General features: G+C 42.2%; 1 protein-coding gene across 3 annotated transcripts in view; it reads right to left on the reverse strand.

Moving 5' to 3' along the window:
• The window catches only part of arap3 (ArfGAP with RhoGAP domain, ankyrin repeat and PH domain 3), a 170,783-nt gene that overhangs the window by 60,502 nt on the left and 84,486 nt on the right, over positions 1-25,795 (reverse strand). For all 3 annotated transcript variants that reach the window (XM_055642727.1, XM_055642725.1, XM_055642726.1), the window contains 8 exons: positions 19,105-19,347; positions 17,439-17,508; positions 14,343-14,463; positions 12,946-13,130; positions 11,442-11,548; positions 9,481-9,680; positions 5,435-5,520; positions 3,509-3,691 (listed from right to left, as the gene is read on the reverse strand). In XM_055642727.1, the coding sequence (XP_055498702.1) occupies positions 3,509-3,691; positions 5,435-5,520; positions 9,481-9,680; positions 11,442-11,548; positions 12,946-13,130; positions 14,343-14,463; positions 17,439-17,508; positions 19,105-19,347 (1,195 nt within the window). The remainder of the gene's footprint in view (positions 1-3,508; positions 3,692-5,434; positions 5,521-9,480; positions 9,681-11,441; positions 11,549-12,945; positions 13,131-14,342; positions 14,464-17,438; positions 17,509-19,104; positions 19,348-25,795) is intronic.

Genomic DNA, 25,795 nt, shown 5'->3' on the forward strand with positions numbered 1-25,795 from the left:
GAACCTCCACCCCAGTCTCAAGTCTTTTGCAGACTCTAACAGGTTTTCTTCCAAGATTCCCATCAACTCTGACCAGCTTCCCTGTCCCTGCTGAAGAAAAGCATCCCCACAGCATGATGCTGCCACCACCATGTTTCACAGTGGGGATGGTGTGTGTTCAGGGTGACGTGCAGTGTTTGTTTTCCGCCACACATAGCGTTTTGCATTTAGGCCAAAAACTTCAATTTTGGTCTCACCTGACCAGAGCACCTTCCTCCACATGTTTGGTGTGTCCCCCACATGGCTTGTGGCAAACTGTAAACAGGACTTCTGATGGCTTTTTTTCAACAATGGCTTTCTTCTTGCCACTCTTCCACTAAGGCCCAATTTGTGGAGTGCATGACTAATAGCTGTCCTGTGGACAGATTCTCCTACCTGAGCTGTGGATCTCTGCAGCTCCTCCAGAGTTACCATGGGCCTCTTGGCTGCTTCTCTGATCAATGCTCTCCTTGTCCGGCCTGTCAGTTTAGGTGGACGGCCATGTCTTGTTAGGTTTGCAGTTGTGCCATAGTCTTTCCATTTTCGGATGATGGATTGAACAGTGCTCCGTGAGATGTTAAAAGCTTGGGATATTTTTTTATAACCTAACTCTGCTTTAAACTTCTCCACAAGTGTATCCCTGACCTGTCTGGTGGGTTCCTTGGCTTCATGGTGCTGTTTGTTAACTAATGTTATCTAACAAACATCTGAGGCCTTCACAGAACAGCTGTATTTATACTGAGATTAGATTACACACTAGTGGACTCTATTTACTAATTAGGTGACTTCTGAAGGCAATTGGTCGCACTCGATTTTATTTAGGGGTATCAGAGTAAAGGGGGCTGAATACTTTTGCACGCCACACTTTTCAGTTTTTTATTTGTAAAATAAATTGAAAACTAGGTATCACTTTCCTTCCACTTCACAATTATGCGCCACTTTGTGTTGGTCTATCACATAAAATCCCAATAAAATACATTTACGTTTGTGGTTGTATCATGACAAAATGTGGAATAGGTCAAGGGGTATGAATACTTTTGCAAGCCACTGTACATAGAAAACATAGAAACATAGAAATTAGGTGCAGGAGTAGGCCATTCGGCCCTTCGAGCCTGCACCGCCATTTAATATGATCATGGCTGATCATCCAACTCAGTATCCCGTACCTGCCTTCTCTCCATACCCCCTGATCCCCTTAGCCACAAGGGCCACATCTAACTCCCTCTTAAATATAGCCAATGAACTAGCTTCAACTACCCTCTGTGGCAGAGAGTTCCAGAGATTCACCACTCTCTGTGTGAAAAAAGTTCTCCTCATCTCGGTTTTAAAGGATTTCCCCCTTATCCTTAAGCTGTGACCCCTTGTCCTGGACTTCCCTAACATCGGGAACAATCTTCCTGCATCTAGCCTGTCCAACCCCTTAAGAATTTTGTAAGTTTCTATAAGATCCCCTCTCAATCTCCTAAATTCTAGAGAGTAGAAACCGTCTATCCAGTCTTTCTTCATAAGACAGTCCTAACATCCCAGAAACTGTACGCAATACTCCAGGTGTGGTCTCGCCAAGACCCTGTACAACTGCAGTAGAACCTCCCTGCTCCTATACTCAAATCCTTTTGCAATGAAAGCTAACATACCATTCGCTTTCTTTACTGCCTGCTGCACCTGCATGCATACCTTCAATGACTGGTGTACCATGACACCCAGGTCTCGCTGCATCTCCCCCTTTCCCAATCGGCCACATATATATAACATATCAAAATAAACATAAAATATCAATACATATCATTGAATATGTTTGTTACCAAGAATCAGTCCTTTCAATTTAGAGCTGATGCTTTTACTCCAACCTTATCAATAAATATTTTGTTTCTAATCTGTAGATTAAAATATGACAGACAAACAGAAACTAAAAGTGATCCAGAGACTGTCTTGCTTCTGGCTTAGTTCACAACGAGAACATCAAACCAATCATCATAATGGCAGGGTCTGTATAATTCTGCAATGTTTCACTCTGTAAAGCAGGCCAGAGTGTGACTAAATACCCCAGTGTTAAAGTAGTTGTCAGATGGGAAACGTTTTTCTTACTGCAAGATCATAAAGGGATGAAATAATTCCGTTATCACCTTAATCATCATAATTCTGATTGTTCAGGGAACCATGCAGTTGGCTAACTCAAAGTATGTATCAATAAAATGGAAATCAGACCAACTAAATTATGCTGGCTTGCCCCACAGCAGGTTAAGTAGCAATATGATGGATGGTATCTGTATGTATTGAGGCAATGCTTACAAAAGATTGATGTTAGCTCCAGCTAAGTATGTCAACATTGTTAACTCCAAACAGAGGCAAGTACCACACTAAAGTTCATAGATCATGAAACACATCTTAATGGATTATTTTGCCATTGATTATTTTTGTTAATCATTCTTCTAACATAAGCATCTCTGAGGCACTCCCTCAAGAAGGAGACACCTAGCATTAGGGATCTAGGAGTACAGGTACATGCTTCCTTGAAGGCAGCATCAAAGGTAAAGTGGGAAGTTAAGTATTTTGGTACATTGACCTTTGTCATTCAATGTATAAAATATAGAAATTGTGATGTTATATTACAGTTGGTGAGGCCACATTTGGAGCATCGTGTTCGGTTTTGATCACCCTGCTATAGCAAAGGATGTTGTTAAGCTGGAAATAATTCAGAGAAGATTGATGGGAACGTTGCCAGGTCTAGAGGGCCTGAGTTATAGGGAGTAGTTAGACAGGCCAGGACTTTATTCCTTCGAGTGCAGGAGGATGAGGGAAGATCTTCTAGAGGTGTACAAGATCATGAATAGCTATGGAAATTGCACTTTTACCCAAATTAGGGGAATCCAGGAGACAAAGGTTTTAGATGAGAGGGGAAAGATTTAATAAGAACCTGAGTTTAGTTTAGTTTAGAGATACAGCGCGGAAGCAGGCCCTTCGGTCAGCCAAGTTCATGCCGACCAGCAATCGGCATAGACTAACACTACACTACTCACTAGTGACAATTTATAATCTTTACTGAAACCAATTAACCTACTAACATGTACATCTTTGAAGTATGGCGGGAAACCAGAGCACCCGGAGAAAACCCATGCGGTCATGGGGAGAATGTACAAACTCCGTACAGACAGTACCCGCAGTCAGGATTGAACACGAGTTTATGGAGCTCAAAAGCAGCAACTCTACCGCTGCACCACCGTGCCGCCCCCAGTTGCCTGCTTCTCACAGGGTGGTGGGTATATGGAACATGCTGCTAGAGACAGTAGTTGTGGCAGGTACTATAACAATATTTGAAAAAGAATTTGAACAGGCACACGGATAGGAATGGTTTAGAACAATATGTGCTAAACACAAGCAGGTAGGACTACTGTGGATGGGCCACCTTGGTTGACATGGTGAAGTTGGGTTGCAGGGCCTGTTTCCATGATGTATGACTCGATGATACTATATCTCTAACTGAAATGTTTACCTTAATAACTTCCTCTTGAGTTGCATACTTGGGATGAGGTCGCCTGTACATCCCATCTCTGTATTTTACCGTGATGAATTCCTTCCTCCTTTCGACTGTGGCATCTGTGTCCAACTCCTCCCCTTGAGTCTGCCGAGCTGCCCAGAACCTGTTTGCTTTCTCATTACCTAACTGGATGAAAAGCTACAAGAAAAGAGACTTGCATTAAGACGTTTCATTAAGTAACAGATCACCAATGTGTTGATGAAAAAGGGAGAGAATAATATGGGATTAATGTAGGATTAGTATTAAAGAGCAGTTGATGTTCGGCAGAGACTTGGTCGGCTAACCAACCTCCTATTCCATTGACTCCCTTCTACCTCACGCTGCCTCGACAAGGCCAGCAGCATAATCAAGGACGAATCGCACATGGCCACTCCCTCTTCTCCCAGCAGGCAAAAGTTCACGTTCAAATTGTGGGACGTATCACTGATGGGGACATGTCAGAGTATAGAAGAGAGATCGACCGACTGACCAAATGGTGCCAACACAATAACCTGGCCCTCAACACCAGCAAAACCAAGGAACTGATTGTGGACTTTGGAAGGGGTAGGATGGAGGCCCACAGTCCCGTTTATATCAATGGGTCGATGGTGGAAAGGGTCAAGAGCTTCAAATTCCTGGGCGTGCACATCTCTGAAGATCTCTCCTGGTCGGAGAACACCGATGCAATTATAAAGAAAGCACATCAGCGCCTCTACTTCCTGAGAAGATTACGGAGATTTGGTATGTCAAGGAGGACTCCCTCAAACCTCTACAGGTGCACAGTAGAGAGCATGCTGACCGGTTGCATCGTGGCATGGTTCGGCAACTTGAGTGCCCAGGAGCGGAAAAGACTACAAAAAGTAGTAAACACTGCCCAGTCCATCATCGGCTCTGACCTCCCTACCATCGACGGGATCTATTGCAGTCGCTGCCTCAAAAAGTCTGGCAGCATCATCAAGGACCCACACCATCCTGGCCACACGCTACCTTCAGGTAGAAGATACAGGAGCCTGAAGACTGCAATGTCCATGTTCAGGAATAGCTACTTCCCCTCAGCAATCTGGCTATTAAACTCAACTCAAACAAAATTCTAAACATTAATAGCCCATTATCTGTTTATTTGCACTTTATCTGTTTATTTGTTCATGTGTGTATTTATTTATATACTGGTATATGGACACACTGATCTGTTCTATATTCATGCCTACCATATTCTGTTGTGCTGAAGCAAAGCAAGAATTTCATTGTCTTATCTGGGACACATGACAATAAACTCTCTTGAATCTTGAAGTTCATGTTTATTGCCTCTTAACCAATTAAGGTACAGTGAAAGGTATAGGAATATGTGAAAAGGCACATCTCCAAGATTCAGGGACAGTTTCTTCCCAGCTGTTATCAGACAACTGAATCACTCTACCACAACCAGAGCAGTGTGGAACTACTATCTACCTCTTTGGTGACCCTTGGACTACCCTTGACCGGACTTGGCTGGCTTTACCTTGCACTAAACGTTATTTCATTATCATGTATCTATACACTGTAAATGGCTTGATTGTAATCATGTATTGTCCTTCTGCTGACTGGATTGTACGCAACAATTGCTTTTCACTGTGTCTCAGTACACGTGACAATTAACTAAACTGTACTTAAGGATCTGTTCCCATGTTGTATCTCGCTGTGACTCGATTACTATTTTATTTTTAATGACCATAGAACCATGCTGCTGTAATTATTTAACTAACAGATTAGTATCCAAAAGTAGATAACTACAGCTACATTAAAAATCCTTCTAGATTGTCTGTTTTTTGTAATTTTACAACTTTATTCTTTCATCTGTGATGCAATAACTTCGAACAATGAAGAAGTTTTAGCAAATTGATTTAAGAAAGATTCCCATCTGACCTGTACAATTTCATTTGTCCATACGCTTGTGTCCAATTTCAAACTCTGTACTTTTGAGACAGATGCCCCTAAGCCTCGATGTTCCCCTGCAAAGGTAAAAGAAACTTGAAAACCACGACCATCATATATGTCCATTGGAAACCAACAGTGCCCTTGCTGCAGAACCAACATCAATGCTGAATATAGGGTTCACAATTAATACATCAAAAACATATTACAGAAACACACCCAACTTTTTGAGTGTCATTGTAGGCATTTATACCTCACTCAAACCTCCTCTCACTATCAGCTTTTCTTTCATTCTTCCCTTACGTTAATTCAGCTTCTCACTAAATACATCTTTGTCTGGTAAAGTTAATGGCAGTTAACTGTTTCCAAGAGTAGCCCTGACAAATCTACAGTACAAAAACATTTTAAATAGTTCTCTGAACATGGTGTTACAGGTAAACAGGGTTGTGAATAAAGCTTTTGGCACACTGGCCTTCATCAGCCAGGGTATTGAATATAGAGGTTGGGACTTTATGTTATAGTTGTACAAGATGTTGGTTAGGCCATATTTGGGACATTGTGTTCGATTTTGGTCAACCTGCAACATAGCGGATATCATTAAGCCAGAGAGAGTACTGAGAAAATTTACAAGGAAGTTGCCAGGACTCGAGGCCCTGAAATACAGCGAGAAAATGGTTGTGATATTTCTTGGAGCACAGGAGGCGAAGGAGTGATCTTTTCGAGGTGTATAAAATCATGAGGGTAACAGACAGGGTGAATGAACAGAGTATTTTACCCAGGGGATTCAAGAATGAGAGAACATAGATTTAAGGTAAAAGGGGAAAGATTTAACAGGAACCTGAGAAGCAACTTTCTTACTCAGAAGATGGTGGGTATATAGAACAAACTATCAGGTGTCATCTATGGAAGATAGACACAAAGTGCTGGAGTAACTCAGTGGTTCAGGCAGCACCTCTGGAAAAAAAGGATGGGGAGACATTTTGGGTTGGGACCCTTCTTCAGACATTATATCTTTGGAAAAATGAACAGGCAATAATATGGGTCAGGATTCATTGTCAGGCTGAAAAAGATTACTTCCCAAAATCTCACCTGTCCATTCTCTCCAGATATGCTGCCGGACCTGCTGAATTCATCCAGCAATTTGTGTTTTGCTGAAGATTACAGCATCTGCAGTTCATTGTGTCTCCAATATTACAAGAATATTAGTTATCTAATCTTTATACTTCAGAAGAAACTGTTTGTCGCTGTGCTATACGGAATATGTCAATGGTTTGTCACTTCCCTGCCAGAAACTTCACTGGGATAGCAGTAGCCTTGAACATCAAAAAAGGTTTTTCCTCCACTAAGTCTTCAATGGCTGAACTAGAAGAGGAAGAATATTAACTAAAGAGGATGTGAATTTAAGAAAGCTGGGTGGCGTGGTTAGCCAGAACGCTCAGATATAGTGTTGAAGTTATGAAAGGACAAATTAATCCATTAGGTAAATGCATTATAAATTAATCCTTGGAGGAAGGAGTACGGTGGGAGAGAAGGGGGGGGAAACTGGGGTGCACAAGTAGTGATCCAAAATATATTCAGCGTGTCAGGCAGTATCTCTGGAGATCATGACATTTCTAATTGGGACCGCTCATCAATCTGAAGAAGTGGCCCATTGTGAAATGCCACCTATTCATGCCATCCACGGAGTTACTGCTGAGTTAGTCCAGCACTTTAGCACCGGTGTATCTTGTAAACCATCTGCAGTTTGTTGTATGTCCAAAAGATATTACTCTTGGTGGAAGGTGAGAACAGCAAGCATAATCATTAGAAAAGTTAAGAGCTTTCCAGTAAGACGTCAGAATGTCCTTGGCTCTCTGGCAATGCACTCGGTAATTAGTATTCCCTTTAATATATGCCAAAAATTAAGCCACAAAGTCTATTTTGATGCAAATGTTCATTCACATGCCTTGGATGGTTAACAATGTGTGTAATAACACCCTGGTATGTTGTTTAGTTTAGAGATACAGTGAAGAAGCAGGACCTTTGTCCCAACAAGTCCAGGCTGACCAACAATCACCCGTATACTAGTTCAATCTGACACACTTGGAACAAATTACAGAAGCCAATTAACTTACAAACCTACACGTCTTTTGAATGTGAAAGGAAACTGGACTGAAGAGGTAGTTGCAGCAGGTACTATCACAATGTTTCAAAAACATTTGGCCAGCCTCATGGATAGAATAAATTTTGAAGGATATGACCCAAATGTGGGCAGATGGGATTGGTGTAAATGGGGCATGTTGGTCAGTGTGCGCAAGTTGGGTCATAGAGTGTGTTACCATGCTGTTTGACTCTATGACTCTATATTGTGTGCCATGTATGTCACTCCATGCGTATGCCATCACATGCACAGAAAAATTAGAAAGTTCTGGAAGTGTGCATTCAGCATGTAAAAATCCAATTAAATTTAATGTTGGGTCTTAGAGTCAGTGTCACACAGCACAGACACAGGCCCTTCAATCAAACTTATCCAGGCTGACGACGATGCCCCATTTTAAATAACTCCATCTGCATGTGTTTGGGACATGTTCTTCTATACCTCTCCTATCCATGTACCTGTCTGAGTGGCTTTCAAATGCTGCTGCAGTACCTGCCCCAACTACTTCCCCTGGCAGCTCATTCCATAAACCCACCACCCTTGATTATTTTGAATGCCTCTCCCCCACACACACACTCCCCTCCAGCCCCCTATTCAACACGATTGCAATACTTTTTTTGAACAGTTGGTGGCAGTCCAGTGTAGCCCTTACAGACACGGAAAGGGAATTGAAACTGAATGTTTATGAAATTCAACACTTACGCAGCTCAAATAAAGAACATTACTCCATCTTTTCAATGTAAACACCTTCAAAGAGTACAATCTGAACACAAATCAAAGAAGAGGAATGCTATTTATATATTATCAACTCAGGACATCAGAGGTTTAGGATAGGGATAAAAGTTTTGGGGGGGGGGGAATTCAAGGAATATTTTTTGTACCCAGACATTGGTAGGGATCTGGAGCACACGTGTGGAGGCAGGTACACTCACATCATGCAAATCTCTGAGTGAGCAATTGAAGTGCCAAGACATAGAAGACTACAGGCCAAGTCCTGGTAAACATGATGTTTAATCCCAGTGGCTACATGGACAGGATGGGCCAGTGGCTAAATGATGGATGGGCCAGTGGACCTAATTTTATACCACTCTATGACATTCCAAGGCATTTAATGAAATATCGCAGAAGTGGTAGGTACAATTACTATTTTTAAAATATATTTGGGCAGGTACATGTATAGAATGGTACATGGGGCGGGACTGTGGCGCAGCGGTAGAGTTGCTGCCTTACAGTGATTATAGCGCCAGAGACCTGGGTTCAATCCCGACTACGGTTTCTGTCTGTACAGAGTTTGTACATTCTCCCTGTGACCACATGGGTGTTCTCCGAGATCTTCAGTTTCCACCCACACTCCAAAGACGTACAGGTTTGTAGGTTAATTGGCTTGGTATAAATGTTAATTGTCCCTTGTAGGATAGTGTTAATGTGTGGGAATTGCTGGTCGGTAGGGACTCAGTGGCCAAAGGGCCTGTTTCTGCGCTATATCGCTGTATCTCTAACTAAAACTAAAATAAATTAAAAATATGGGCCAAATGCAGGCAAATGGGATTTGCTGCTTAGGCAACTCAAACTTTAGGAAGGATCCTGAAACATCGCCGATGCATGTTTTCCAGCGATGCAGTATGATCTGTTGAGTTGCTCCAGCACTTTGTGTCATTTTGTGTAAACCAACATTTGCAGTTTCTTGTTCCATGTTTCTACAACTCGGTCAGCATAAATAAGTTGTGCCGAAGGGCTTGCTTTCATCTTCTGTAACTCTGTTACATTATAACTCTGTAACCCTAGTACAAAATAATATTCATCTAACTAATCCCCCTATGTATTCTAGTTACACATGATGGAAGTTTAAATTGTCAGCAGAACCCATGAAGACAGTCAAGAAAAAGTAATTCCCAGTTACCTGCACATCTCTTGCAGATGACAACGCAGAGATTAATGGACGCCCAGTCAGGGTTTGGTGCATTGCAGTCTGCGCAGGCTTTGTTGGACTTGTTTGACCAAATCTTCTCAGCCACCTCATAATCTGAGAATGTCTCTGCTATGGAGTCCTGAAGAGCCTCCATCCATTCCCTCTTCTCCCGTTCGGATTCAGCTGTAAAACTGCAACATACCAAAAGCAGCATATTGTTCTCTCCAGGGTAGACAAATCTCCAGTGGTCCTCACTCTGACATGGAGGAGGCCCAGGACAGAAAGGTTGGATTCGGAATGGGAGGGGGGGTTGAATTGCTGAGCCACCCGGAGATTGTTCTCTTCAGTTAGTTTATAATTGTATTTAATAATCAGTTTAGTTCAGGTTCTCTTCAATCATTTGGTGAGGATTAATTTTGATTTAGAACTGATATTTGGAACAAGGTAAAAGGATGACGTTTTCTTTTTACACTGCTGATTATCGGAAACGTGTACATTATTGCTGAAATTCGCAGCAGGATTTAAGATAGTGAAAACCATAATTGATATGAATAGCATTTAATCAAATAGTTAAAATGTTGCAAATAATTCCATATCAGTTGTAAAATTCATATGATTTCATTGAATTCTTATCAAAATATGCTGTATAAAACATTTACAGAATGAATGATTCTCATTTTTTTAATATAAATGGTTATGATACTGAAATCAGATGTTAAACATATCAACAAATTTCTGTTTCATCCCACTCTGCTACCAGAGCATCTATAAAAGCAACATTATATGAAGATTAACATATCTGATTCTCCGTGCACCTGGTTTGGTTAATCCCTTTCTCTACCTCACACCATTCATCTAACTATGCATTTACCCCCCACCACCCCCTTTGCCACCCGCACCCAAAGTGTTCTTAGTTTAGTTTACTTTCATCACGTGCACCAAGGTACAGTGTCAAGCTTTTTTTGCATGCTATCCAGTCAAAGAAGTCTATATATGAATACAATCATATTTAGAACTAGGTTGAGCAGGGCCTTACGTCGCACGGCGCGGCTTAAAATGGCCACGGGACATGCTAGCGCCCGCCGGGGGCTCCAACATCAAGACCCGGAGCAGGGCCTTACATCGCCCGGCGCGGCGTTAAATGGCCGTGGGACTTGCTAGCGCCCGCCGGGGGCTCCAACACCAAGACCCGGAGCGTGGCCTTGCATCGCCCGGCGTGGCTTTAATGGCCGCGGGACTTATTTACCATCGCCCGCCTGGGGCTTTGACTTTGACATCGGGAGGAGAATGGGGAGAGCAGGGAAGAGATAAGACTTTGCCTTCCATCACAGTGAGGAAGAGATTCGCTGTGATGGATGTTTGTGTAAATTGTGTTGTGTCTTGGTTCTTCTACTTGTTTGTATGAATGCAGAAACCAAATTTTGTTTGAACCTCAATGAGAAAACCTAAAGTTAGCTCACTACCACTTTCCAAAAGACAATTAGCAAGAAGCATTAAATATTTAGCTTGCAGGAAACAGACATATCAGTTAAATTATTATTTTACAAATCCAGAATTCAAAGAGTTTTGTGGTCTATTTGTGACAGATCTCTAACTAAACGTTAGGAATCAGTAATTTTCCGTGGAAATTCACAAAGGTCACTATCATGTCTGCATCGAGCTTTATATTGCATCTCAAGCCAGAGATCGCATGAGATGGTAATGCTGTTGATTTTTGACTGCATATGGTGCAAATGTCAAAGAGAAACATTCGGACATAGAATTAGAAGTGGGGAAGGCCACTCAGCCCTTCAAGCCATGGTTGATCTCACCCTTCCTTCTCCTCACCTACGATCATTCCCCTTCTGTCTTTTGCACCTGCCACCACAGTGTACCTGCCCCAACATGCACCATAGCCCGGTTCCTCCTCCCTCTGTCACCTCCTCCTGCCTGAAATAAGCAACTTAACTCACCTGAAGCTTTTAAAAGGAGTGATTAACTCAAAACTTTTGCGGCTGCCATCGCGAATTGTGGCTCCCTGTACCGAAATTGTTATGATTCCAATACCAGACTTGAAAGTCTAACATAAAAGACAACTTGTGTTAATATTATTTCAATATTGCAATTTCCCACTAAACTGCATTACAGGAGCACCATCACTACCGAGATTGCTAAGGTTCAGGAAAGCTGTTCATCATCAAAGACATTTAGACACAGGTCAAATATGCTGGCTCTCATATCTAGTAAGTATGTATAACTGTAAAAGCAGGAGACATTAGACAATGGAAACAAAGGTGATACTGTTACACAAAGTAATGCCTTTATATTTGGACAGCATTTCCTATCTAAAATGCTTATTCTTATATTTCATTTCCCTTTACCTTTCCAATTTGTGCCCAACAAAACTGTTAAGAATCATACTGCAAGAATGAGGATGCTAGTCCTAGGCTGCATCAGTATTAGATAGGAATAGATTGGGTAGACAGCCAGAACCTTTTTACTAGGGTGGAAATTACTAACACTAGAGGGCATAACTTTAAAGTCAGAGGGTGAAAAGTTTAATAGAGATGTGCAGGGCAAGTTTTTTACATCGGTGGGGGGGGGCTTAGAATGCAATGCAAAGTATGGTGGTGTAAGCGGATGTGATAGTGGCATTTAAGATGTTTTTAGATGGGTACATGAAAGTGGGGAATAGAGGGATTTGGAGCATGTACAGGCAATTGGGATCAGTTAAACTTGGCACCATGTTCGGCACAAGCATTATGGGCTGGGCACATGCCCGTGCTGTACTGTTCCATGTTCTATGTTAATATTGATGTCGATAATATGGACAAAGCATTGGTAGATTGAATTTAACTCGGATAAGTGTAAAATAATGTATTTTGTGAGGACTTGTAAATCTAGGGTGAACACAATGAATGATTGGGCCCTAGGGAGTATCAAGTAACATGGCTTATAGGTCCAATATCCCCAAAAGTGTCATGACCGATAGATGAGGTTGTTAAAAAGCTGTATGCAATATTTGTCGTCATTAGCTAAGTCTTAGACGATTTGATCAGGAAGGAATGGTACATCATTGGAAAATATTGGTTATGCCTCAAATGGAGTACTGTGTGCAGTCCTGGTTGCATGGCATAAGAGATCAAGATTGCATTGGGAAGGGGAATCAAGAACTAGAGGGCATAGGTTTATGGTCAGAGGACAAGGTTTAATAGGAATCTGAGGGACACCTTCATCACTCAGAGATTGGTGGATATATGGAAGGAGCTGCCAGAGGAGGTAGTGAAGACAAGTACAAAAACAGCATTTAAAAGACACTTGGACAGGTACAGGTGACTGTTGGTTGGTGCGGACTTGAAGGGCTGAAGGGCCTGTTTCTCAGCTGTATCTCTAAACTAAACTAATTCCCAAGAATCAGTTATCACCTTATGCAAAGAACAGTGGAGCACATTCTCTGGCCAGCAACTCCTTTCTCACCTGTTCATTCTTGTGTAGCCAGAGCACGTCAGTGTAGAGGGCAGCATAGACCTTAGATTTATGTCCCTTCAACTCCAAGTGTCCATACTTCTGGCAGTGGGCTAGAGATCCAAGACGACGACTGGAGGAGAAGTGATGGTTCTTGACTGCGTTCTGCAAGTGCGTACACCACTCATTTCTCTGCACTGCAATACAGAAAGCACGATACACAAGTAGATTTTGACGTGCATGGGAATATATGGCAGTGTGATATGAGACAAATTGAAGGAAACCACTGGGATATATATTTCTGCACAGAAACAGGATTACGTAGCAAATATGAAACAACACAGGCCATTCATTCTAGCCAGTCCATGCTGCCGTTTCTGCCCATCTTAAGTTGAAAGGGAAACATTTAATAAGAACCTGATGAATAACTTTTTCGTACAGTGTGGGTATTTGGAAAGACCTGCAAGAGGTGGTAGTTGAGGCAGGTACTATAACAACATTTAAAAGATGTTTGGACCTGTACATGGATGGAAAGGTTTTGGACATTAGTTCAATGGCGACTGGTTGGACTTGTGTGGATGGGGTATCTAGATCGATGTGGGCAAGTTGGGCCGAAGGGCCTGCTTCCACACAGTCTGATTCTATGACCTCCATACCACCGGGTCCATATTCCTCCAACCCTGTCCTATCCATGTACCTGTCTAGCTGCAATTACAACATCTAAAGGGCATTTGAACAGATACATGAATAGAAAAGCTTTAGGATATGGCTTAAATGCAGGCCTATGGGACTATTTCAGACAGACATTTTGGTTGTTTAATCTAGTTTAGTTTAGAGATACAGCATGGAAACTGGCCCTTTGGCCCACCAAGTTCATGCCAACCATTGATCACTTGTACACTAGTTCCATGTTACCCATTTTTGCATCCTTCACACGATGGGCATTTTTTTTTACAATGCCAATTAGCTTACAAACCTGCACATCTTTGGAATGTGGAAGGAAAACAGAGCCCCCGGAGAGAACCCACGCGGTTACAGGGGAAACAGGGTTGGCATGGACAAGTTGGGCAGAAGGACCTGTTTTTGTGCCATGTACTCTATGACTCAAATTGTGGTATCATGGAAGAGCATACAGTGCAACTGCCTTACAACTCCAGCAACCCTGGTTTAATCCTGATGGAATGATAGAATTACTCTGTAAGAATCACCATTGACTCAATGGGTCAATTGGCCTCCTCCTACTTCGTAAGGGAAATATATCTGTGAATTCCAGCCAAGGAAGGATTGTTCCAAGTTGATCACATTTTTGCAAATCCAACAGAGCTGTAGACAATTGAAATTGTCTTTTTTCTTCCCTGTGGGGACTTACTGACACCACATACCCATGTAGAACGTTTTACACCACTCACCTTCACTCTCTGCCCGAAAAACAAACGTTCTTTGGCTTGTAACTACTTCAAATTTATTTTCTTTAGCTGTTCTTGCCATCTGTATAACGGTCAGGGGGATTACTCCTTTAGGATAAGGGTCCTACAAGAATGAAGTAGAATAGCAGGAAACCAGTGATTAAATATATTAAATTACTGCAATTTAAACAATGTCCTAATTTTAACTACAAACAACCTCTTAATGGATTTAAATTGTACCATATAGAACTGCTACATGAATCTGTTTCCAACCAAGTGAATTGAGGCCTTGAAAACGCTGAGAAAAATAATGAGAGGCTTAGATACTGTAGAGAGTCAGAATCATTTTTCCCAGGGTGTAAATATTAAAGACTCAAGGCCTCAAGGGCATAATTTTAAGTTGAGAGGGGAAAAATTTGAAAGAGATGTGCGGGGCAAGTTTTTTTTTACACAGATGTGTGTGGGTGCATGGTACGCTTCCAAGGTTGGTGGTGGAGGCAGATGCAATAGTGGATTTTAAGGGAATTTTTGATAGATACGTGGAATGTGGGGAATGGAGTCATATCGATCGTGTGCAGGCATATGAGATTAGTTTATCTTGTTTCCTGTTTAGAGATATTGTATGGGGTTGGTGCCTGGGCGCTTCTCTTCACGTTGTATATTAATGATTTGCAGATGATGCTAAGATAGTGGAGTTTCAGCGTAGAGGAATCAAGGACAATGCAGAAGGACTTAAGACAGGTAAAGAGAGTGGGCAGAGAAGTGGCAGATGAAATTCAGTATAGCAAAGTGCGGAGTCATGCATTTTGGTAATAAGAATAAAGGCATAGATTAATTTCTAAATGGAGGAAGAATCCAGAAATCGGAGGTGCAGACTTCGGAGTGCTGGTGCAGGACTCCCAAAAAAATAATTTTCAAGTCAAATCGGTAGTAAGGAAGGCAAATTCAATGCTAGCATTATATCAAGGGGACTGGAATACAAAAACAGAGATGTAATGCTGAGGCTCTATAAGGTGTTGGTCAGGCCACATTTGCAGTACTGTGAGCAGATTTGGGCCCCATATCTGAGGATGTGCTTGGTCTGGAGAGGGTCCACAGGAGGTTTCCAAGAATGATTCCAGGAATGAGTGGGTTGTTTCCATTGGTGGGAGAGTCTTGGACCAGAGGTCGTAGCCTCAGAATTAAAGGGCACTCTTTTAGAAAGGAGGTGAGATGGAACTTCTTAGTCCGAGGGTAGTTAATCTGTGGAACTCATTGCCACAGAAGGATGTGGAGGCCAAGTCAATGGATATTTTTAAGGCAGAGATAGACACATTCTTGATTAGAAGGGTGTCAAGGGTTATGGGCAGAAGGCAGGAAAATGGGATTAGGAGCCACGATTGAATGATGGAGTAGACTTGATGGGCTGAATGGCTTAATTCTACTACTATAACGTGAACTTGTGAAATAGGCCCTTCAGGTCACCTGGTGCACTCTGACCAGTTCGCACTTGCTCCGTTATCCCACTTTTCCATCGTACACAACTAGGGGCAATTTACAGATGCCAATTAATCTACAAACCAGCACGTCTTTGGGATGTGGGAAGGAACTGGAGCACCCAGAGAAAACACATGCGGGTGAACGTGCAAACAGCAAACAGAGCATCCACGGTTAGGTTCCACCCCGAGTCTCTTGGTATCATGTTTGACACACATATTGTGGGTCGAAGGACCTATCCCTATACTGTCACCATTTTGCAGAATTACCTGGAAACAGCACTGCACCCTTTCATGCCGAGGGAGGCAGGTGGCAAAGTGCATTGCTGAATGAAATAGAAACCTTGCCTTTAAATTACCTCAACTAAAGTGACCTCTACTTCCCCATGCTCAACATATGTTTAACACTCACACTTTACCAATGCAGGCAGAAGTACATGACTGTTTTCTGAGTCAGACAGCAAGGGATAGGAACAACGTGAAAGAAAATGTATCAGAACATTTCTCTTGCAAACCCATGAACAAACCAGGTTAACTTACCTGAGCAATAAGGTCAATAAATACAGCAATACGGTCAATAACTACAGAGAATAGATTTAAGACCTTTGGTAGAAGAATTGGAGAGGGATTCAGTTTTGGGATGCTGTATGGAAACATTTGGCCCACCGAGTCCACATCAACCAGCGATTACCCACATAGACTAGCACTATCCTACACACTTGGGACAATTTACAATTTTACAGTAGCCAATTAACTACAAATCTGTACATCTTTGGAGTGTGGGAGGAAACCAGAGCAGCAGTGAAAACCCATGCAGTCACATGGATATTGTACAACTTTGTGCAGATGACAACCATAATCAGGATCAAACCCAGGTCTCTGGCAGTCAAGGGCAGCAGCATTACTGCTTTGCCAATGTGCCACTGTGCCACTCTGAGACCTGAGCACATAGGACAAACATTTTCATTCCAAGTTGAGTTTGGTTTTAACTGCCACGCATGGTTTGATGTCCATATTGAAAGCAATGAGTGTTCACTGGTTATAGTGGGATACTGTTGAGTTCCACACTAACTAGCTCCCAGAATAAAAAGGACATAACTTTAGAAAAGAGTTGAGTAGGAATTTCTTTAGCCAGAGGTGGTGAATCTGTGGAATTATTTGTCATGGATGGCTGTTTAGCCAAATTCATTGGGTATTTTTAAAACGGAGGTTGAAAGATTCTTGATTAGTGAGGGTGTCAAAGGTTACGGGGAGAAGGCAGGAGAATGGGGTTGAGAGGGAAAGATAGATCAGCCATGATTGAATGGCAGAGTAGACTTGATGGACCGAATTTCCTAATTCTGCTCCTATTTCTCATGAACCCGGTAATTTAGTTATTCATATTTTTGCCTCCATCACAGTGAGGAGGTGTTTGGTGGACTCACTGTGGTGGATGTTAATTTGTGTTTACTGCCTGTTCTGTTGTTTATTATTGTATGTATGGCTGCAGGTAACGGCATTTCGTTCAGACCGTAAGGTCTGAATGACAAATAAAGGATCTAATCTAATCTAATCTAATCTAATCGTAAACTTATTCATTCATTCATGCATTCATTCATTCAGCTGGAGTTGGATCTTATCTTACCTTCTCGTTGCTGAAATACATCAGGGTCTTCCCATCAAATTTCACGTAGCGTCTCTGAAATACACAGCTTCTAGCTCATTGAAAGAAAATAAAAGGTTCTGTTAGGAATGTTTCAAATTCTATTGCACTAAGTTATTATAAACTTATTGCTGCATTACTTGCACCTGAATTGAAATTACAGGCTGGAAGCAAAACTATGTTGTGTCACACAATTTATTTTGCCTTTTTATTAAATTTTCATCATGATTAAATTCATTCAAGTTGATCTAGTTCTGGTTCAACAAAGCCATCCTCATGTGCACCTCTGAGTGTTCAACCTAACCTTAGGTGCTGTCTGCATAGAGTTTGTATGTGCAGGTGCATGCAATTGATGAGTTACAAGAATGATCATTGAAAATTACTGAATATTGAAAATTACTGAATATTGGAAGGCCTAGAGAGTGGATGTGAAGAGGATGGGAGAAGATGATCCTAGACACACTCCGACTCTCACTGGGAGAGTCTAGGACCACAGAGCACAACCAAAGAATAAAAAGACGTATCTTTAGAACAGGGGATGAGGAAACTTTTCTCTAGCCAGAGAGCGGTGAATTTGTGGAATTCATTATCACAGACTGCCATGGAGGCCGTCATTGGGTATTTTTAATGCAAAGTTTGATATGTTCTTGATTACTAAGGGCATCAAAATTTACAGCAGAAGGCAAAAGAGTGGGGTTGAGAGGGAAAAATAGATCAGCCATGATCGCATGGTGGAACAGACTTGATGGGCCAAATGAGCTAATCCTACTCCTAAGTCTTATGGCCTCATGTACGTCTTGATACCGCACAGCTATTCTCAATATTAATAGCCAAAATCATATGATCTGCATTTCTAACAACAATTTTGTGCTTTGCTATTTATGTTAAACTGAATGCAAATTAACTGCTGTGTTTCCTGCTTTCCAAGAGTGACCACAGTTGAATTGACCTCAAATTTACTATGATATTGCTGTGAAAGATACCATATAAATTAATGTATTTATTCTTTCTTTCAATCTAAATATTAACATCTAGGAAGTGTATTATTGCCAACCGATGCCAGTGTGTTTGACTGATGTTAACATTTAAACACTACACATGTGGTTACCACATCCCAGTCACAAGATTTATATTTCACAATGTGTAACGATGCTATCCTTCAAGAAGTAACCTCGCACAAGTTAGAAATTAAAGTGAAATTCATCTTGACTGTGTTTCACTGTTCAGTTAATGAGGATGTGTTTTCTTTATTCATTGGGATATGGCACGTTGTAGCAAAATTCTGCTCTGAGGAATATTAGTTTACTTTTGTTAAGAGATACAGTGTGGAAACAAGGCCTTTGTCCCACCGAGTCGCGCCGACCAGAGATCCTTGTCCTACACTAGGGACAATTTACAATCTTCAGCAAGCCAATTAAACTACAAACCTGTACATCTTTGGAGTGTGGTAGGAAACCGGAGCACCTGGGGAAAACCCACGCAGGTCATGGGGAGAACGTACAAACTCCGTGCAGACAGCGCCCATAATCAGGTTTGAACGCGGGTCTCTGGCGCTGTGAGGCAGCAATTCTACCACCACGTCACCGTGCTGAATCTATTTTACCTTTGCTGCAAACAGAATTGGATTAGCTAAAATAACTATTTGTACCCTTGTGGTGAGAGCTTCTCCAACCAATCACATTTAGTATTTTTTCCTTGTTCTGGAGCTAGGTGGAAGCTTGCGTATGGTGATATTTTTAGGTCATCCTCCATTTCATCATTGAAGTTGACTGGATAGTCAGTGCCCAGTGTGGGAATGTTTCCTATGGTGGCGTAGGCTGCAGAGTCGTTGGCTGGCATTTGCATTGGCTGCGAGCTTGCGTCTTCCTCAGAGTAAGATTCCAGATGCTGTCTGAAAATAATAAGTAGAAGTGACACAAAATTGGGAAGGACATTCACAGTGAAGTCACCTTCATCCATCGCAAACACTCCAATGTAAGTCACCAGAAAACCATTAATTTACTAGGTGACTAATTCATTCTGATCTGAACGATCTAGTCTCTAAACCACAGTGATTGAAGCAAAAGCGATGTAAAGAAGCGTTTTCAAGGACCAGTCTCATCCCTCTTCTCCCTCTCCAAACGGGCAAAAGGTACAGAAGTTGGAAAACGAACACCTCCAGATTCAGAGACAGTTTCCTCCCAGCTGTTATCAGGCAACTTAATCGTCAACTCATCAGTTCAGTGCAGACCTGAAATTCAATCTACCTCATTCAAACTATCTTTAATCAGACTTCAATGTTTTATCTTTGCATTAAATGTTATACCTTTTATCCTTTATCTGTGCACTGTGGCCAGCTTTGTTGTATCATATACAGGGGCCGTGGAACATTTTTGAAAGTGGGGGGGCTGAGCGATTACTGATCACCGGCCTGGGGGGTACCCGGTGAGGGAGCGGAGCGACTGTGCGGGGGGAGGGTGGCACAATTATTCTTTTTTGTTGTTGCTCGACCTCCAAAAACTGGGGGATAATACAGACCATCCCCCAACTCAAAAGGTGCGGGGATATATCCCCGGAGCCGATTCTCTCTTTCTCTCTCTCTCGGGGCCGACTTTCTCTCTCTCTCTCTCTCCCTCCCTCTCGGGGCTGACTCTCTCCCTCTCGGGGCCGACTGACACTTTCTCTCTCTCTCTCGGGGCCCTCGGGCCCACCCTCCCTCCCTTCCGCTCGGCAGCTAATCACAGCCCTTCGTTCACTGCCCCATATCTTGACTGTGAACCGCGCTGTGATTGGCCGTTGAGCAGAGGGGAGGGTGTGTTTTGGGGGGGGGGGCAGTCGGTTTCCACCACAGATGGTGATGGTTTTGCCCAAACATCATAGAGCGGAGCTCAACTCTATGATCTTTGGTTTTGCCGCGCTCACTGTGCGCCTGTTCTGAGATTCTGGATGTTGGAGGTTCTCAGAAGAAGAGAAAAATACGCCTGCAGGCCAGATAATTTCGGGTTATGAAGCATCTCACCAAATAAGTGGAGGGGCTGCAGCCCCCCCAGCCCCACTGGTTCCGCGGCCCATGATATATAGTCTTTTCTTTGATTGGATAGCATCAAACAAAAACTTTTCACTATACCTTGAACACATGACAATAATAAACTAAACTAAACTAAGATTCTTCACAGTTTAGTTTATTTAGTTTAGATCAGAGATACAGCATGGAAACAGGCCCTTTGGCACTGCAAGTCCACAGCCACCATCGATCACCTGTTCTCACTAATTCTATGTTATCCCACTTTCACATCCACTCCCTACACACTAGGGACAATTTACAGAGGCCAATGCACTACAAACCTGCAGGTCATTGAGGTGTGGGAGGGAACTGGAGGACCCAAGGAAGCCTGCACGATCACATGGAGAAAGTGCAAACTCCACACAGACAGCATCCAAAATCAGAATTGAACCCAGGTCTCTGGCGTTGTGAAGTAGCAGCTCTACCAGCTGAACCATTATGCCATTCCGATTGAATTGGAGATCCAACTGAATGATCCTAAATTTTAATTTCCTTTGCTAAAGACACAGCAGTAAAGTTGCTGCCTTACAGCGCCAGAGACCAGAGTCTGATCCTGACTATGGGTGGCTGAATGTGGAATTTGCATGTTATCCCTGTGAATAAGTGCATTTTTTCTGGGTGCACCAGTTTCCTCCCTCATTCTAAAGACGTACAGGTTTGTAGGTTAATTGGCCTTGTAAATTGCCGCTAGTGTGTAGGATTTGAAGCTGGGGTAACATAGAACTCATATACGGGTGATTGGTGGTCAGTGCAGACTTCGTGGGCCAAAGGGTATTTTTCCACACTGTATCCCTACAGAAATTTGTTTCCCTTAAAATATTTAGGTCACATAATCACAGGATTATTGAATCAACAAAATGTTTGGCATAACATATCCATTCAGCCAAAATTAGACCAGATTAATTTTGCTTTCCAACTCTGCAGTTTGCGCTTCTTCAATCGTATGCAGAAATTTCTAAATGTGGCCGGAGGTTCTGCCTCTCACCTTTTTAGTTGCCCATCACTCATTGAGTGAAATATATTTTACCAATACTTCTAATGGAGCCATAAAATTATACAGAATGGAAACAGTCCCCTCAGCCCATCTCCTCTAGCCAATGTTCTTCAATTGTTTAAGTTTAGTTTAGGGATACCGCGCGGAAACAGGCCCTTCAGCCCACCGTGTCCGCACCGACCAGCGATCCCTGCACATTAACATTATCCTACACACTAGGAACAATTTACACTGATACCAAGCCAATTAATCTACATACTTGTACGTCTTTGGAGTGTGGGTGGAAACCGAAGATCTCGGAGGAAACCCACAAGGTCATAGGAAGAACGTACAAACTCCGTACAGATAGCACCCGTATCTAGCAACAGTTCATAGCAGCAGATCGCTATTAATTTCTCAAGGAAATTGAGGGATAGACAATAAACACTAGCATATTCCTCTGCCACACACATCTTGAAGAGTGAATAAATAAGCATACAGTTACCAACTTTCAGATGCGATATTAAAATAAAGCTTTCTTTGCTCATGAAAATCACCACTTTGAAAACAAACAGTTGAATTATCCCCAAGGTTCTAAATAGTACACACATGGAGCAATGAGCATTTCTGGCCACAAAGATCAATATAATAATAAGTATTTAATTAGATTCTTCAGTGACAGTGATTGCAGAGAAAAGGACACAAAGTATAGCTCCCATGGTGTTCAAAGTGATGCCATTTGATTTCCTCAACCCCACCGTGACACAGATTGGTCTCATGTAAAATGTCATCGTAATATCCTGGGGATTGGTTTAGATCTTTCTATCCATGTGTCTGAAGCAGAAGGTGACCTTCTAACTTAAAGTAAGTGCTAATGACTGAGTCACAATTAAAAATTAAGATACAGTGCATCGTAGTGGGAACAAATTCGACCTAGGTCTCCCTGTGGGAAGCAGGAATTTTGTGTTAAATCGCCAGACCTTATCCAAGAGGAGTCATATAAAATTATTTAATATTTAGTTTAGAGATACAGTGCAAAATCAGGCCCTTCAGCCCACCGAGTCCAGTGATCCTGGTACACCAGCATTATCTTACACACTTGGGACAATTTACAATCTTTATCAAAACCAATTAACCTACAAACCTGCGCATCTTTGTAGTGTTTGAAAAAAAACGGAGCACCCGGGAAAAACCTACATGGTCATGCAGACAACACTCACAGTCAGGATCGAACCAGGGTCTCTGGTGCTGTAATGTAGCAACTCTGCTGCTGCACCGCCATGCCGCCCCTTAAAATGCCCATTTTTTATTTTTATGTAAACTCAACAGTATACAGTTGATATTTAATGCCAGCAATTTATGACAATATTGGGCTGTACACAGGTGCAGCTGGTTGAACTGCTGCCTCACAGCACCAGAGACTCGGGTACGATCCTGACCTCAGGTGATCCACTGTGCTCATGTGGGTTTCCTCCAGCTGCTCCGGTTTCCTCCCACATCCCAAACACATGAAGGTGAGTGGGTTAGCTTATGTAAAATTGCCCTTTACTTGCAGGGAGTGGATGAGAAAATGGAATAACATACAACAAATGTGAACAGGTGATGGAAGGATGTTGTGGACTCAGTGGATTGAAAAGCCTGTTTCCATGCTGTATGCTTAAACTAAACCTAACCCAATGCAGCCACGGAGCACCATAAATACAAAAAAACAGCTGAGAATCCATTATAATGAGAGGCTATGACTGTCGGTGCAAGGGTGACGGATGATGTCACAGCAGAGAAGAGAGGAATTAATGTGCTGAGGGGGTGGAGTGATCACAAGAGCCAAGCTTGGTGCAAAGAATCTTTTCAACAAAAATATTTCAAGGGAACGAGTCAAAGTCCTTTTGGAAAGCAAGATCCAGTGTTCAATCAAAGTCCTTGCACTGTGGAGAAATTCCTGGGGTGCTTAATGTGATGTCCCATCAGGCAGATTACCACGAGGAAAACAATGTGAAAAATCTGGGTAGGCGGCCAGAAATTCCTGTTGACAAATTGCAATTGTCCAATGGCGATGCTGTGGAAAGAACAGCTGCAGAAACTTTGAGGAAAATGCCAGTCTCCTGATTCAAAAAACTCCCAGGATCATCTCAAGTGATTTTGTGACTATCCCACATGTCAAAATATCACAAACTAAATCCATCTTTATATTTTAATCTAAAATAAGAGGTATCTTCCACCATCAGACAACTGGGTTATTTTTTTTCCTGAAAGCAAATTTGCACAAAGATGCTTGAAGTTATCCGGCCTGCAGTGTGCAGATAACTTCATCAGTTATGTCCCTAACATGATTTTTAAATGGGTCTGGGGTAGGGGAAGGTTTATACAGCAGCATTATGTCTGTGGTCAACAAAAGGGAGGACCTTGTACCAATAATACATTTTATAATGTATTGGGGCATATTTTACATATCACTGCTCAGAAATATTCTCAGTCATTTGCAAGTCAGATAGAAAACCCACCAAATTTTAAGTGCGGAGAATATCTTCATTTCTAAGGATTAGATTTAATATTTTTTACTTTTGCAAAAAATTAAAGCAGGGCAGCACAGTGGTGCAGAAGTGGAGTTGCTGCCTTACAGCACCAGAGACTAAGTTTCGACCCTGACTTTGGGTGCTCTCTGTAAAGAGTTTGTACATTCTCCCCATGACCACATGGGTATTCCCCCGGAGCTCCGGTTTCCTCCCACACTCCAAAGATAGACAGGTTTATAGTTTAATTGGCTCTCTAAATTGTAAATTGTCCGTTGTGTGAAGGCTAGGGCCAGCGTATGGGGTAATCACTGATTGACGTGGACTTGATGGGCCAAAGGGCCTGTTTCCACACTGGGTCTCTAAAGTCTAAAGGTCATAAGGTGATTTATGGTTTTTCAGTGAAACTGAAATAACATTATGATGTCTGAAGAATATTGTGGTCAGAACTGGTTTAGACAGAATCCAAATTGCTTCCCTTCTCTGTGCAGTGGTGTCTCGGAAATTCTAATGGATGCCAGTTCAATTTTTCCATTTTACTTCCAGGGTCCCGACCCAAAACGTCACCTGTCCATTCCTTCCAAAGATACAGCCTGCCCTGCTGTGTTACTCCAGCACTTTGTGTTTTACTTAAGATTCCAGCATCTGTAGTTCATGTCTCCACTCTGACCCTTCTGTTTTAACTCTTGCACTGTTTCATTGATGCTCAAGGAACAGAATCGCATCTTCCACTCCCATACATTACAACATTTAGCCATTCAAAGGTCATGCATTTCCAAATATTCAGAATTCTTCTTCACTGATTCTCCTCCCTCATGGTGCTTCTTAAACTTCAACCTTTAAGACTACACTTGACTATCTCTCAAATCTGTGACTCTGCCTGCAATTAACTGATCGCATCCTTGCATTCCTCTTATTATCTCACCTTCCCCAGCCAACAATGGGCCATTGTGGACTCCACCCTTCCTGAGGTCAGCTGTTGCTAGCCCTCATTTGTTCTGGTATTTTCTCGCATCCAGTTTATTTCTCCTCACCCCCCACCACCAACTCTACTTTCAGTCTGAAGAAGGGTTCAGACCCAAAACATCACCTACTCCTTTTCATCAGAGATACTGCCTGACCGCTGAGTTAGTCCAGCATTTTAGGTCTATTTTCAGTGTAAACCAGCATCTTCTGTTCCTTCCTATATACTAAAGGAGTTTTGTCACCATACATCTGTAAAACATCTTCAGACACCTTTTCACATGAACACACTGTTATTTCATTGTTAATTAAAGGCTACATGTGGACTTTTCATTGCACGGACACTAGGTAATTTTTCTTGATTCTCTGACCACGGATGAACAAAGGAGGAGGACTGACAAAGTTATTGCCTTCCACCACAGTGAAGAATGTTGATTCCACTGTGGTGGATGTTCATGTTATATTCTATTGTGTATTGTGCTCTTTTGTTTGTGTGGCTCCATGGTAAGTCAAATTCCGCTGTACCTTAATTGGTGCATGTGGCAATAAATGTGAACTTGAACTTGATTTCATTTATTTCAGTCATCAGCAACAAGGGCAGCACAGTGGCACAGATAGTAGAGCCACTGCTTCACAGCACCACAGAACTGGGTTTGATCTTGACCTTGGGTCTGTGTGTGGATTTTGCATGTTTTCCTTATGACCACTTGGGTTTCCTCCGGGTGCTCCTGGTTCCTCCCACTTCCTAAAGACATGTGGGTTTGTAGGTTAATTATCCTGTGTAAATTAACCCCAGTGTGTAGCGAGTGGATGAGAAAGTGGGATAACATGGAAGTAGTGTGAACAGGTA

This window comes from Leucoraja erinacea, chromosome 11 (assembly GCF_028641065.1).
Source record: "Leucoraja erinacea ecotype New England chromosome 11, Leri_hhj_1, whole genome shotgun sequence".
NCBI classification, from domain to species: domain Eukaryota; kingdom Metazoa; phylum Chordata; class Chondrichthyes; order Rajiformes; family Rajidae; genus Leucoraja; species Leucoraja erinaceus.